This window comes from Lates calcarifer, linkage group LG6 (assembly GCF_001640805.2).
Source record: "Lates calcarifer isolate ASB-BC8 linkage group LG6, TLL_Latcal_v3, whole genome shotgun sequence".
Taxonomy (NCBI): domain Eukaryota; kingdom Metazoa; phylum Chordata; class Actinopteri; family Centropomidae; genus Lates; species Lates calcarifer.
This window is the reverse complement of record NC_066838.1, coordinates 10,775,100-10,791,146: the sequence shown is the minus strand read 5'-3', so window position 1 is coordinate 10,791,146 and position 16,047 is coordinate 10,775,100. Positions and strand designations below refer to the sequence as shown.

Here is a 16,047-nt window from a genome sequence, read left to right as displayed (position 1 = left end):
AAGCAACAAAATCAACAGACGAGTGAGGGAGATGTCAGTCAAGCACAGTTTGTACACGCCTACACAGTCCTACACAGAGAAGAGCTCTCATTAAGCAACATAAGTGAAAACACCTGTGTTTGTGGACTGTGGGTGTGGAGAGGGTTTTAAGATTTTACATAGTAGACATCTGATCATTTATAAAATATGATGCATCATTAGCTAATGACTAAACTACCAAACATTATAAGTAGTTGGAATTTGGTCTGCCATAACCAACCACAATATTAAAATGCAGCACTTTAATGCATTAGTAGTAATAAGTCAATAGTATATAAAAATACACAAGGTCCACTCTGTATAATGAATACGTTTGATAGTTTACGTGCATCTTTCTGATAATGGCAAACGTTTTTTTCATTTTTTCATTGTTTTAATGCCGTAATACCCATAAACAGACGCACACTAATAATAGATAACTTAATAAATTAATAAACAAACAATTAAATAAAGAGTCGTATGTCCCCATGTTAGTTTAAGGACATGGCGATGAGGAGAAACTGGTGTGAACTTGCAGCGTGAAAAACTTAACTAACTAAATAAATAAATAAACAAGCCTACTGTATATCTGATGTCCCATGTGCCACTGCCGCCGCCGCGCGCGCGCAGGCAACTACAGTCCTCATCCTGTGGACGAGCAGGACGCTCAGACTGAACGCCGACGCCGACCAGACCACACTTTTCGTCTCCCTAAATGAATTTATACAGTTGAATTTAAAAACCTTCACTCGACACAACTCCATGTTAGAAGACACCGTCGCTGCGGGTTTGGTTTGTTATCAGCCCGGGTGCTAGGATACCCTAAACGATTAGTACCGGAGAGCGGAGTGAGTGGAGAGCGGAGGACCGGGGCTGCTAGCAACTGTACCCCGACTCTTGAAAACAGCTAAAGGGACTGATGGGGGGAAGGAGTGAACGCCAGAATTTAGGCTAGCCTGTCTGTAAGAGTGCAAAGAGGCGAGGGCAGAGTTTTTGGTTCGTTTCTACGGGAACCACATCCGCACTTTGGGGGGAGGCGGGGGGGGGGGGGAGAAACCGAACTTAACTGTCGCCGCCGAGTCGATGCTGGGAGCTAGTGGGCTGAAGGAGTGAGGAGATGCGCGGTGTAACATGGATATCCGAGAAGGGATAAACATCAGTGAACACCGCAGGAGACGCACTCAGGTAAATAATTATAAGTATTTGCTTTCTGTATATTTTGTAATTTTGTGTAATTTCTCATTTTCAACATTCCTAAGCCATTATTGCTTATTTTCTGTCAGTGCAATCATCAGGCTGTCAGTCAACACAAACTTCCACTAATGGCATCGAAGATAATTACAGTAAAATAGCACAAAACCTTATATTTTACACCTTCACCGAAAAATATCAGCATGCAGGACGTCGTGCTCTGGGCTTTTAGGCATTTATGTTCTCCCACAGGCAATAGTAGGCACATATTTCAAAATCAAGGCACATATTTTCTCCCCGTGCCTTTATGGCCATACATCTATTAGAAAAACTCGCAGGTTTGAAATTCCAGTTCCCACTTGAGTTGTACAATTTCAACATTAGAGATAACAACATCCTCTAATCGCTGAGGCCATCACTTATTCCATGCATCCTTTCTGCGAGAGGACACAATCCACCGAACAATTCTTGTTCATTTAAAACCTCATGGCAGAACTCATTTGTCGTCAGTGATCAACAGGGGATTGGACTCAGTCCAGTCTCATCATCTCTCCCGGTCTGTGATTGCACCGAGCTCCGTGTTTGATTGCCGTTCAGATTGTCTAAAGTCCTTTAGCGTGCGACTAGTTATCCTCATGAAATCAAGTGTCCATATGTCTGAGAGGGAGCTGCCTCGCTACATTATGATTCTGCTATTAAGTCAATTAGATGTGGCTCAGGATAGGGTTCCTTTGACAACTATCTCTTCCCTAATCCCCCCCGCCCCAACACACACACACACACACACACACACACACACACAGGGAAATCTGAGCACTTTCTTTATTTTCATGTTGACAACGTGCCAGATAAATGCTCTTTGGGCATAAGTGTTAGTACCAAAAGCTAAGGTTTAATTCCCTCCACTAAACACTATTCTGGAGTGCAGTTACTCTTCTTACTTTTTTATTCAAGTGGCTGGATTGAATAGTGGAGCTACTACACATCTCCTTGGGGAAGTGTGTTTAGGTCTGGACACGTTTCTGATGATGTCACTGGCTCAGAAAGAGGAGGAGGATGGCACATGAAGTTCATAGTATCCCACTGAGCGGAGCCTGGTCTGCATGAGATGTGGAAAAACAGCACATGCACTAATGAAGGTTGATACAGTATGTGCTTTTTGATTTTTGGTGTTTCATTTTTAACTCAACAGATAAGCATTGGCAATAAAAATTCCTTTGAAAACCTGTTTCAGTTTTGTGTTGTTGCTGTTCATCCCTCTCTTTATGAACAGCAAAGACACAAAAAAAGGTATGCAGCTGACCACCAACATTTAACCTGCACAGTTAAGCTATATAATCTCTATCTTTATTCACAATTAAGTACAGCCTGGACAGTAAGTTACAATTTAAGTGAACCTACCAAATTTCACAATTTATCTGTCTATGTATGTTAGCTGAACAGCAGCAGTGCAAGACTGAAGCCCTTTGGATCATATGTCTTATCGACAATGCTGAGTTGTACTAATCAGAATGCAGATAATTTTCCTTCCATCAAAATACTTTAGTGTTTTGCTACATGTGTTGTTTTTGCATTTTGTCATGCACACCAGGCACAGCTCAGTGGGGAACTATAAAGTTCATGTTCCAACCTCCTCCTCTTTTTGAGTCAGTGGCATCCTCAGAGACACGTCCACCCATAAACAAAATTTTCTGCCTGCAGAGAAGCATCACGTAAAATGAGTCCCTCGTCTCACAGACTGTCTGTAGTGCATATTTGTTCTATGCTATCGTGCAAATTATTTTCCATTTTTGTCAAATGTTCAAATTTTCAATAATAAAATATCATATAACTGCTTATATAGCTCTTTTGAAATTGCACATTTTTTTCTAATTCTCAGTGAGTATTGAGTGTGTATTGAGTGTGTTTACAGTGGAAAAATGAGGTATGTTGGAATGAGGTGTTGATAGAGATGACAGCTGGATGGATTCGGCGGCAGCCCAGAAAACTTAATAATAAAGAATCACTGCATAATTTTGTATAAAAAGGGAAAATACATCAAGGTCTTGTATAGTAACTGTCAAAATATTGTAGTGTAACACTACACTATTTACTGTATATACAATATAGTTTTGAATTGGTCCACAAGTTATACATGTTTAGAAACAGTATAGTCTTCCAGACTTTTTTGTAACCAGCATGACCACAGTTTGTATGGATGCCTTAAGCTACGGTACTCACAGTCACTTGAGGTTTTTAGTCTTTAAGAGGATCCGCCTATAAGTAATAACAGCTTGCATTTCTCCACCATGGACTTAAAATTACATCCCATGATAACTGCTGAGTTCAACCAATGTTCCACCAAAGACCTAAATCTGTGTATTTAAGGAACTATTAACTGGCAGGCTCTTAAATCCTAATGGGATCCTTAATTACTGCCTTAGTAAAGACAGGTGCACTGGCACTGTCAACCACTTGTGCCTAAAAAAAGAAAGAATTAGTCAGAGCTAGCATCAGTTATAAGACAAGTACACAGTATGTTTGCTGCAGGTGCCCAATTAGAGTGATTAAAATCTAGGCCACTCTCACCACATTTAGGTTATCTCTAATGGTAATAAAAATATCAGCTCACTTACATCTGTTGGTTATCTTAGGGTATGTATAATGAGTGCATTGCTTGAGGTTTAACCATTCAATCAATGATGCTTTGATAACGGATGTTCAGAAACCCACTAGCTGAATTTTTGATGCAGAGATCTATAATGGTGTGTAAATTATTACCATATACCACACTCATTACATTGCAACTTGGGCACGGAGCATGCGTGCAAAGCAGGAAGAACCTTTCAACACACTCAGTTGGTGTTGTCCCAGGGGGAGAATGGGATGAGCGTTTCGTGGAGCGCCCCTGGTGCGGTCTGGAGAAATGAAGAAGCTGGCATGTGTTATGTCATGCCTGCGGCTTGTGTGCTTAGATCAAAACACCATTAGTCTCTTTGTCTTGTGCCACTATTTGAGGTAGAATCTTGGCTGGGGAATACGTTGGCACTTCCCATGACTCCCATGGTGTGCCATTTGTGAGGAAGGAGAAAAAAAAAGAAATGGGCTAGCACATATAGCAGCTCAAGTTTTGAGCTTATTGGTTATAGCTACACAGATTCTTGGAGAGCAAGACTGGCAGGGGGTAGTTGAGGTAGTTGTTTTTTTTTTTTTTTACTTTTTAATCTCTATGGAACTTGAAAAGTACCCTTGAGTTCAATGTTTGTACAAGCAACAGCAAGTACCTTCAAGATACCTTTGGATGTACGGTCAATATTTTCATGTTAAAATTGTAGAGGAGGCTACAAACATATTTTATGAATCTGAACAGATGTTGCACCTACTTAACACATAGCAACAGCCATGTCAGTTCTAGGACGAAAAAGAAACATTTGTTAACCTTCAAAGAACAACAGTATAGTTCTTGGTGGCTGTATAACTAAGGACCACAAAAAAAACAGAAAATCTTAATTGCTGTCTTACAGCTGTGTACAGTGTAAAATACCATCATCTGATTAGGGCGATATCATTATCACTGCCACTTTTCCACAGGGCTCCTATGTAAATCTTTGATTCATGAGTGTGGTGATTCAGATTATGCAGGATTAGGAGGAAATGTCTCGTTCGCTACTACTAGTCTCAACTGAAGGACCTCCTCCAGAATGAATTTTAGATGACTGGAGGCACTCAGAGCCGTGAGATGAGCCACATATGCAGGAAAACACTGATTGAGCTGGTGTCTGCAGATCAAGTGAAGTCACAACTCAGGTGATTAAAGATGCAGCATTGTATGCCATTTTTCCTGGTCTTGTCTCGTTCCTGCAGAGTGTGGGAGTCTGGTCTCATTCATGATTCAGAGCCTGGTGGTGATGGTTGTGGGGGGTGTGAGTGTGTGTGGGCTGCTCATGCATTTTAGTGTGAATTTTATCTTCATCTGGACTCCTCAACCAAAGGGAGCAGGAGTACCCTTCTATTAATACATTTTTGAGCCCTGAAAAATTGATGGCAGTGGAGAGATCGGGTGTAGCGGAGAGGGTTCAATCAACTGCCATCACTGTCAGCTTCTGTGGCTGACTGAACTACAATCTGTGGTTTATCAACTCCAGCTGGCGCTGTCAGAGAAGAAGAGGAACAGAGGTGTCACTTTGACAACACTGAAATTTGGAGGAGTGCTTTGTCTCCACAAATCTGAAACCTCCCTCAAAGCAGCTGCATTTCCTCAAAAGTCCAATGAAGGGAAGTGCTCAGCTCTGCTGCTGCAGTACATGGCACTGATTCCATGTGATTAGATGAAATTCATGTGTTACTGCACTGGGGAATGGAATTAAAGCTGCAATGATTACTTGATTAATCAATTTGCTGGTTGATAAAAAATTAATCTGCAACATTTGATGGTTCCAGCTTCTCAAATGTGACAATTTGCTGATTTGTCTTGTCTTACAAGACAAGTGAATTAAATATTGTTGGTTTTTGGGTCATTGTTCAGACAAGACATTTGATGACAGTGTTACAGACCAAGCGATTAATCAAAAAAATAATCATCAATTTAATCATATACGAAGTTGCAGCCTTCGAGTAACATACTCTGCATCTCTTACATACGTTGCACACCACAAGGAACCAAGGATAAAATGTTAGGAAATAATGAAAAAGCGCACATCACAGTTTCCCGAAGTCCAGGTAGCCTTGCTCATTTTGTCTGATCAACAGTCCACAACCCAATGCTATTCAATTTATAATTGACTAGCAGAGAAAAGTAGCAAAGCTTAAATGAGCAAATGCTTGGCATTTCAGCTGCTGTATATGTAACTTTAATTTATTATGAAAATATCTGTACATTTTTTGTCAAAAGGAAAAAAAAATGTGCTGTAACATTGACGTCTTCACTTATGAGTAGACATCATGTGAAATGATGGTTATGATGATAACATGACATTTGGGCATTTTACACGATTCCTTCAAACTGTAAATATTTATGGAACATTTTACCCACAAATCATGAAGTCAGAGACAACATCTCTGAGCTGCACCTGACATTTTGCAGATCTCCCTTCATAATCATGACTTGCTTCTAATTAAAATGTTTTGATCTCCCAACATCAATCACCGGATTTTGGCATACTTTTAGTAAACTGATGTCAAAGCATTTGAATTTGGCAGATACCATTTATTTACTCTAGTTTGTGTAAGCTTGAGCTGAAATGTGAGTTCTAATTGGAATATGAGGCACAGAGATGCTGTATGCAGTGTGCCAATCACAAGGTCAGCAGTGGGAAAATCATTACCCAGACATAAACAAAGTATGTAAAACTGTGTCATTTATTGCATCGAATCTTTGTGTGTTGTCCTCCATTTATGTCATCTTCATTCATGAAATGAGAGTTCAGCACCACTGTATTACATTTAAATGCAGTGCAATTTAATCAAATTGGTCCGGGAAATGTTTAGGCAAGGACCGTCATTCCAGCCTTGATCATATTCCATTTTTCAACCGTTGGCTTTTTCCAGAGACATGAAAGAGGGTGGAACTTGAAAAGAAAAGTTTGAAAGCCTTCCTTATCATTAACTTTCATCTCATACAGCAAACAAATGAGGGAATCAATTTGGGATGAAAGTAAGTCATTGGCCTTGTCACTACCACTTAAGGTCACAAGGGTAATTAATTTGTACCGAGGAGGAAGTCAAATACTGCCACGGACACTCCAGACTCCCCTAGCCATCATCTTAGTGTTGGGTGCTGAGCTTCTCTGGATCAAAAGGGTGTCTTTTCCCCCACTCCCCCCTGCCACTAACCCCGCTGTCTGATGTCTCCCATCTCAGGGCTTGTGAGTAATAGAGATCAAGAGATTGCTGTTAAAGGCCAACAGATACCTGTTTTTATGAATGGGGTGTCTCAGTAGTTCACACGTTCTGGTCGTGTTGTGGTGCTGTAAAGTGAGCAGAAATTCATTTTAGATGACCAGTGTACCAGACATTTACATGGCTGACAGAACAATTAGTTGAACAATTTTTGAAAACACGAAGCATTGTGCATACAAGTGTATGAGTGTTAAATTACAGCGACAGTTGAGTCTGCAGCCTGAGGTGACATACTGTATGTATTTACTTTGGTAGTCAAAATAAAACTTGACAAATTGTCTAAAATAGTCTATGCATGTTAGATTTTGTCCAAATATTTAAATAACATGGCATAAGTTAGAATATAAAGTTCTGCTGAATTTCTAGGCTCCTCTTTTGTCTTTTAAAGACATTGTGTGTGTGTAATTTATTCAGCGCATCTCTCACAATTATTCCCTCAAAGGAGGAGCAATCCAAAAATATCCAGGAGCACAAGAAGGGATTTGAAGTCTCTCTGTTTTATTATTAAAAGCCAACATTTACTCATGACATTTGCATCCTAATAACTGCAAGATAAGTTAGAGCTAAGATGACACTCTAAACCCAATCTCCATAATGAGATTTATAGGGGAAAAGTGTTGCCTTTAATGGTTTAGTACACGCAGAAGGAAGAGTAGTGTAGGCGAATGTGTCAGAGACGCAGTTGATATATTCACATAAGCATCAGTATGCTCCGGTCATGGCTTTCAGTGGTGCAAAGATAAGAGGAATACAGATAACTGAGAAACTATGAAACTGTAATCATTCAGTAGTCTCAGCTTCTTTGGCACTTGCCTCTTGATAGACTATACTGTACGTTTCTTGTTAATTTCTCCTCTCATTTATTTCAGCATGCCATTGGTGTGTAGTCAGAGGAAACCATGCCATCAGTCAGTTAAATGTACCAGGGTGAAGTCAGTTTGAGTAAAGACAACGGCTAATTTCCTCTCCTTTCTCACTCCATAACCAGCCAATCATACGCAAACATTTATCTGCTGCTTTATCAGAAAATATCATAGCTATCAACACGTCGAGGGTGTTAAGAGTATTTAGACAAATAAATACATCACTGTTCATCAGTGACAGGAGGAATAGGTCTCATTATGATGTCACAACTTTTTTTGAGACTTCATTTGAGTCTAAGCAGGGATAAATTACGGTTCAGTCCTTGAGAAAATCAATTGTGTGAGTCTCCCGGGAGACCGAAAATGGTTTTGCGCTGCGTACAGTCAGCTCTTTATGTCAGAAATACATAATCCCCCCAGCTCAGACGAATTCGAGGAGCCAGGACAGTGCTTTATTACATGCTAGGGATGTGTCTGACAACCAGCTTGCTTTTTTGTTTTGTCTCAGCAGGTTTGAGTACAAGCAAGCAACCCCTTATGTTTCTCTTGCAGACATGATCCCTATTATGCAATGTTAAGAACACTGAAGCAAACTGTACCACACAAGTGTTTTGTAAGTGCTTTGGTCGGACAAATCATTTTCTGTGTTTGCACAAGACAGAGCGGTTTCTTGATTACTCTCACGGATACATTATATCCAGGCGATCACAGTATCAGAAATTCAAAATGGAGCTGCTATTAAATGTCACCAAGACCTGAAAGGTATTTACAGAGATTAAATGTTATTAGCTAAGATTTTGGGGGTTTTCAGGATGATTGATATTTTTTTTTACAATGCTCTTGTGTTTCATGTCATAAAAGTCACTGCACAGGAAACATGAACAATTACGCTATGTGAATGTTTAATGGCATTCTCCCTCTGTCTCTTTTCATCTGACAGGAGAACAGTGAAAGTGCTGGAAAGGACAAAGCCAGGATTCTACACACCTGTGATTGGATGTGAGCTTGTATTGACCTGAGACCATTAAGATGGAGTTGCTATGGAAACTTATACTGCTGCTGTCATTGGTGGGGTGTCTGACAGGTAAGCCTCCCAAACATGCACTTTTTAAGTTGTTAGCATAGGGGCTATGAATTGTTATTTATAGATTTTTTTTTGTGATGGTGCCAGCCAATGGCACTTAAAAGTAAAATGGAAAAGGTTTTGTGGCAAAGAGCACCCAAAGCTTTCCACCAATTTTACAAATGGTAGGAAAGATTCACATTGTTGTGTTTGCATTGGCAGCTGAGGGCAGGAAATCAACATTCTTTGAGTTGCGCATAGCAGCTATCTCTTCTTTTTCAGGCAGTGAATCCTGTTGGAGAAGAATAAGCCAGGTTTCTATCTCTGAAAGATAGGCCCTATCTAGCAATTGAATGTGCAGTCATTCATTTTAAAGAGCACCTCAATTGTTACCCTAATTGAGATTGTACTGGTAGTAGTACAGAAATCTTGTGATTGATCTTGCCTTTAATGAGAGACCTAATTGTCCTCTCTTGTTCAAAATGTTCAGGGTCAAATGCTAGTTCTCTTCAGAATGTCAGAGTCTGGAGCTGCGAATAAGATGAATAAGGGCTTTGTTGCATGAGCACAGTATCTTGAGGAATGAGTAATCTTTCATGTTGCCTTGCTTCAAATCAGCAGCCCCTCCTCGCAGCTGGGACCTAAAATAATTAGTGTGCATGCGTGTGCGCTTGTGACTGTCACCGTGTGTGTGCATGTGCATCTTGTTTCAAAGGCATAACGGCACATCGGCACCTAAATTTGCCTACATGGCAATCAGCACCACTTATCGTTAAATCCAATACACATTAGTAGATATCTAATGAGGCTTTCCTCAGGGATCTGTGACTCACTATAGGATTAGGATCAACATCACAAGTCTGGATCACATATTATGTCCTATTTAGGCATTCTGTTAAATATACAGTCGAGTGAATGCCTTTGCCATTGGTGAAAATCCTGCCATATAACCTGATCTCAGCTTCAGGGAGACAATTCAATTCTGTGGTTTGTGCTGCACACTAGATCCCAGCCACAGAATTTACTCCTGCAATCATGGGGTGCAGAAACCACATTCAGAGTTTTCTATTCAAAGCGAATTAGTGCTTAACAAAGGAGCAGAGGGCAAATCGTTTCTGAAAAGCATTGTGTTGCACAGCCCTTGCCTCACTCTTGAGGCTCACACTCACAGTTGGTAACACAGAGTAACTGAGCATTAATATTCAGTATGGGCTTACATTACATATGCTCTGCTTGCCAGACAAGTATGGTGCAATATAACGATAGACCTCCAAAGCCTCTGTGTTCTGAGAAAGACATGATAAGCATTTTAGTATGCAGACCTGCAATACTGGGAAGAAAAAGCACAGTGTGAGGGTGTTAGATAGGTGCTGCTAGGTAGGTTATTTATCCAGACTTGGAGCTGTTTCTTAAAACAGTAGGAATCGGCTGTGTGGGAGAGCAATGCGGCCAAGGGGAAGTCATTCCCACAGCGAGTTCACCAGGAGTTAAACAGCTCCCCCCACCCGCCTTCCTCCCTGAGGGTCTGAATGGCCCGAGGCAGGGGCATGTATTGTACAGTATGTGTGAGTTTGTGTGAATGAATGGGAAAGAGCAAGGGAGCACGGAAGAAGCGTTGAGGTAGGGCTGGATGTGGTTCGCCCCACACAGATGCAGCTGACCTTCACACTGCATGGCACTTCCAGACCAGTCTTCATCTGACAGAATGGGTTTTAGAGCAGTAGAGCACGTTCACAAAGATGTATTACCAAGACCATGTCCAGTTTTTTCTAATAAAGTAACTCACTCAAATATATCAAAGAGATAATGCAAGGTGTTCTGGTAATTAGGAAAAAATAAGCATCAGGAAGGTAAGTAAAGGCCCAGCTGTGAAGCTTGCTGTACATATTCTATCTCACTTTGCAACCACTTGCCAAAAACATAAATCATTTGATGCAAAATATTAATTTCCAAACATTTCACTACAAGCTCAAAAGTAATTGGCAGCAGTACGGTCATAAAAACATCTGTAGTTGGCATTGATGTGGTACAATTTAGCAGCACTGAAAACAGAAATGTAAACACATCCACTGAGATTGCTGCTAAGGCTCTAACCAGCAATCGAATGTTTTGTGCTTTGTGGATAATTCAGAATTAACATCAGGAAAACCTTCCATGGTTAGGTGAGTGGGTGTCTGCAGTTTTAGAGAGGTAATGCATTTTTGGCAAAAGGTTTTGATTTGATGAAAAATCAACAAAATCTCCAGGACTTGTTGAAAGTGAAGTGATGTGATTAAATGACGAGTGTTCAAAAATAACTCGTCTCAGACTGTGTTTATTGGCCAATCAGAACTAAGCATTCAACAAAGCTGTAATGAGTTTTCATTTAGCCACTGAAGTGGCTTGGCTCAGCAGTTGTGCAACCATGGAGGAAAATCCAAATAATGCTTGTGGGACTGTTTCGTTAAATAACAGTAGAGGTTGTGGTTGTGCTACTAGAAATCTGTAAGCCATTAAAGGATGAGTTCACATTTTAAGAAGTCTGTCTTAATACAATACTGATATGGTCATATATTAGATTACAAGTGTAATTGATCACTGTAATTGTTCCTTGTATCCATGCTGGTTGTGAAGACATCTGGTCCTGCAGAGCAAAGTTCCCTTTTTTTTTTTTCTTTGGACAGACACGAGGAGTACATTTTGTACTTTGCAAGAGACTTGTTACGCAGAGAGACTATTGTGCATTCTGTTCCACATCACTCATATTGAAATAGTAGTTGGAGATAGTACTAGTATGAACAGGAGGAATGATTACAGTGACCAAAACTGGTTAAATGTATTTATAGACATGTAAGTATTGTATAAGACAAACTTAAAGAATGTGACCCTATCCTTTAATATGACAACAGACAGCTGTCACCCCAAATAAATACTTGCAAGACAAAACTTACAGTCTTGTACTTACCCCTGCTCATTTAAAGCAGGTTTCACAGTGATGATAGTGAGTGAAAATGAAGGGCTGCTTCTGGCCAGCATTAAAATCTCTTCAAACTACTTTTACTTTGCTCTATATCCCCATGTGTTCATTCCAGGGATGACTGGAGTTTCAAATATTGACTTACCTCATTGATTCATCAGAACATGGCAAAGCCTTTTAGGAATCCTTAAGCAAGGATTTTATTGCATCTTTGAAGTTCTGTATATGTGAAGATGTGGAATATTCCCCAGTGATTCCACCTCCCATAGCTGGCTGTATATTCATTTCATCCCGGAATGAAATGTGCGTGTTGGGTTAATTATAGACCTATAATAATTGATCTGTACTGTGTATTATTCCTTGTAAACACATCACTATCAATTAAACAGCAATATGTATTTTGACAGGATACACCCGGTAGCCTGGAGCACTGGTGTTAGCTCCTGTTGCTGGCATATTTCAATGTCACTGTTGCCTGAAGCTTGAGTTATCAGTCTATTAATGTTGCACTACATTAATCTGAAGTTTTTACCTATATTATTTTATATAGTAGCAAAGACATGACGGTAATTATGCTCTCAACAATTACCATCAGATTTATATTTATCAGAAAGAATGAAACATTTACTTCCATACAAAATAAACATGACATTTTGGATTCTTTTCTACATTTTATTAACAGTATTTCTGAGTTACAGTTTGTAAGAAATATTTACAATATACAAGAATCCACTCTTTATGCTACTTTGTCAGAAAATGCAAACCACTAATGGTCAAATTAGACGCTCTGTAAGTTGCTATGTTTGGAAACATTATGGTACAGTTTTATACCATGATGAATGTTTCCATTAGTGTGTACCACAGCAGCTGGTAAGTGACAAATAACCTTCTAACCGATACTGAGGAGGAAAGGGAAGGGATATTACTACAATTAGATGACAAATGGCATTCTCAAAAGCAGCATGTTCCTGGGTTTATGTAGACATTCAATATAGAGAGAGCAACAACAAAAAATAGCTTTAATTTGCCTTTCCCACATATGGAGTCGGACCTAATCAATTTCTGTGTTCCCCCAGTGAACATGGCATTGGATACCCTCGATACAAGGGTTGTTATTGAATTTCAGTTGCACTAGCTTTGATTAGCTGGAGAATGGTGTGACATAGTTGGATATTGGTTGGGAATTTGTTGGTCACATTCCTCTCCTTACGGACTGTGTCGCTAGAACTGTAATTAGCTTAATTAATGAGAATCTGCTGTATAGTACAGTACACCTTGGCTCAAGTCACAGCAGTGAAGAATTGTGTTTGTTTGTGTTTGACTCTATTTCTTTATACAGGTTTCTAGTATGTCTTCTCATTGCTTCTCACCACTACTATTCTGTTATAATGTTAGATTTTTCATTGTTTCATTATTCAGAGTTAAACGTCTCTGTTTTTCAAGGAACCTGAGAGACAAGTTTCACAGCACAGATATTTCAAATATTTAGATGAGGTGTGATTGAATCTATACATTACTCAAAACATTACTCCCCCACCCCACCCCGGAGTTACATTTGCTGTCCCTGAATAAGAGACCTTAAAGGTGCACCTTATCGGCCTGAACAGAGGGGAAAGATGCTTTAAAAAGCAAGATTGGCTTTTTTTTTTATTTGATGCATAAAACCCTGAGCTGAAACGAATGGATTTGGGACCTCACAAACGACCGATACCTCCCCCACAGCCGACTCCCCATGTGCCTGTTTATTCATGCTGAGGTAAGCTGGAGGAATTCATTTGCTGTCAGCTAGTATTGAATTTGAGATTAGTTTTTATTTCAGCCTCCAAAACAGCTCCCTCTGCCTTCCACTTGTGCCTCGATGCTGAGTCTTGTGTTGTCTGAGGAGCCTTCGAAAATGGTTGCACATATCACCATCTGGCAGCAGGTGACAGATATGAGTGGAGGCGGCTTATTTTTTTTAAAGATCCCTTCATAATGACCTCCATCTCTGTCCTGAGGCATTGTGCAGTCAACTTCCTGTTAGGATTCTGGATCAGTGCACTTCTCTGATAGAGCACTATTTCATTATTTTACTTTCTGTGCTCTGGGGTGCTCAGGGTTGTACCTGCAACCAGGTTTTGAAATTTGGGTTTTAACATGACTTCTTGACTTAAACAGGGTAACAGTCTGTCATCTGTTGTTGTAAGTATTGATTAAACTTTCATCACTTGGCCAGATATATTTTCCAGTATGCACCCATGGTCTGGTCAAGCCAGAAAGTATGCCACCACAATGAGATCTTGCTGGGGAAAAAATAATAAATCCCTCTTTGGCCTGTGGATCTCAGTTTGAGCAGTGCTGGTGTAGTGTGTAGCACCTCTGTGTTTGATTACCAGAGAGCAAGCCAGAAAATTTCCCTACCGCATCTTACATTCATTCCCGTTAGGGCAACGAAAGAGTTTCAGAGAGTTTGCATCAGTTTGAACTGAGCCCCCGGGCACAGCCCCCGGAGCTCAATCCCTTCTCAATATTCTGACGCTTACTCACCATTATCATAACAGTTGCCATGGTGCTGCCAAAGATCAGGTCAGTCCAGCACTGGTATAACTGAGAGTACAGGCTGCAACCAAATATCTATGTTGATTAATTCCCTATTAATTGAACACTGAGTTAGGTTTGTGTACTGCAGTCCACTTAGGGAATGACAGAGAATGCAATACACACCAAGGCTATGCAGAACTGTACTGACATGGCTCAGTGAGTTTAGGGTGTTTGCTTGCGGTTGCAGTCGTGGTAATGCAAGTTGCACTGTTGGGGTTGTTTGTGCTTTAAGCGTAGCAACAGCACGATAAGTGAGCGGTCTATCGCATTAAATAAGCACTGTGAATCACTCGTTATGCTCACAGGCAATATTTTTTCATAATCTTAATCAGGAGGTCATGAAAATAAATTAAGCATATGCCAGAGCAGTGGATTTTCTTATTCTAATTTCTCTACATTCACTGAGTCATTAACCTACAGAACTGCTGTATTTAGTGACGCTAAATAATTAAATCATTATTATTATTAAAAGGATATTTACCTATACTATAAGGATAGCAAAACATCAAGCAAAACATCGCTATATATGCTGCTACTGTATATATTGATAAAAGTCTTTTGTTTCTGCTAAGTATTAAAGTAGATTAGGTTTCAGGACTGCCGGCTGAATAGCCCCAATTTAAGCATTTTTCAAAAATATGCTGAATGTAAATGTTTGTGACTCGATAACTTAAATCATTTATCAATTTAATAAGGCAACATGATTCATCTCATGTTTACCGCAGGATTTATCATTCTGGCAAGTTTGTGTACAACAAGTGAGGATTTGTGTTTGAATATGTACTATACAAGAAGAGTCTTCTGGTAATCAATCATCCCTCAACTCCGCTTCGAAGGACACGCTTCATCTAACAAAGATTATAATTAGGCGCCCTTTTATTCTGTGTAACTTTCTGAGAGGTTTATCCTTGTGGAGAGGAACAATCAGTGTACAAGGTCCCTTGTCAAACATCCCCACCCTCTCAGAGAGTTATTTTGAGTCTTGAGGATAAACCTGTACTCCCTGGGCTTCAGGGACTTGAAAAGGCTACCTGCCTCTCATACAAATTAGTTATCCTACCTACAGAATCTTCCCACTTCTGTATCATTACAGAAATGCAAATGTATTCTGACAAATCCAAATGAATTCCCTTTCCATCACAGAAAGAAATGTTTATTCCAATGAAGTGTTGACTACCCCATGGGTCACTGTGGGCTTTGCCTGCACAACATTCTGCTGTCTGTGTTTGTTCTTACAAAGACATGAATCAACAATGCTGTAATATCACTCAGGGAATTTAGAGTTATTGTACAAATGTATGTACTGTGGTCTATATATTGTATACTTGAAAGTTTTTCTTCCGTTCAGAACACCACAAGATGAATAATTATGATAATAATAGTAATAACAATAATAATAGCCAGCTTCTACACTGCATACATTATGTGCACAGTGAGTTACACTGTAAAAGTGGAATTGAAAGCAATTTGCAAGTACTGGTGATTTGTTGTATCATGGC

General features: G+C 39.8%; 1 protein-coding gene across 2 annotated transcripts in view; it reads left to right on the top strand.

Moving 5' to 3' along the window:
* The first annotated feature begins 658 nt into the window (after window positions 1-658).
* Window positions 659-16,047, top strand: part of cntn3a.1 (contactin 3a, tandem duplicate 1) — a 73,501-nt gene continuing 58,112 nt past the window's right edge. For both annotated transcript variants that reach the window (XM_018666176.2, XM_018666175.2), the window contains exons 1-2: window positions 659-1,203; window positions 8,890-9,033. In XM_018666176.2, the coding sequence (XP_018521692.1) occupies window positions 8,979-9,033 (55 nt within the window). In that variant the 5' untranslated portion in view covers window positions 659-1,203; window positions 8,890-8,978. The remainder of the gene's footprint in view (window positions 1,204-8,889; window positions 9,034-16,047) is intronic.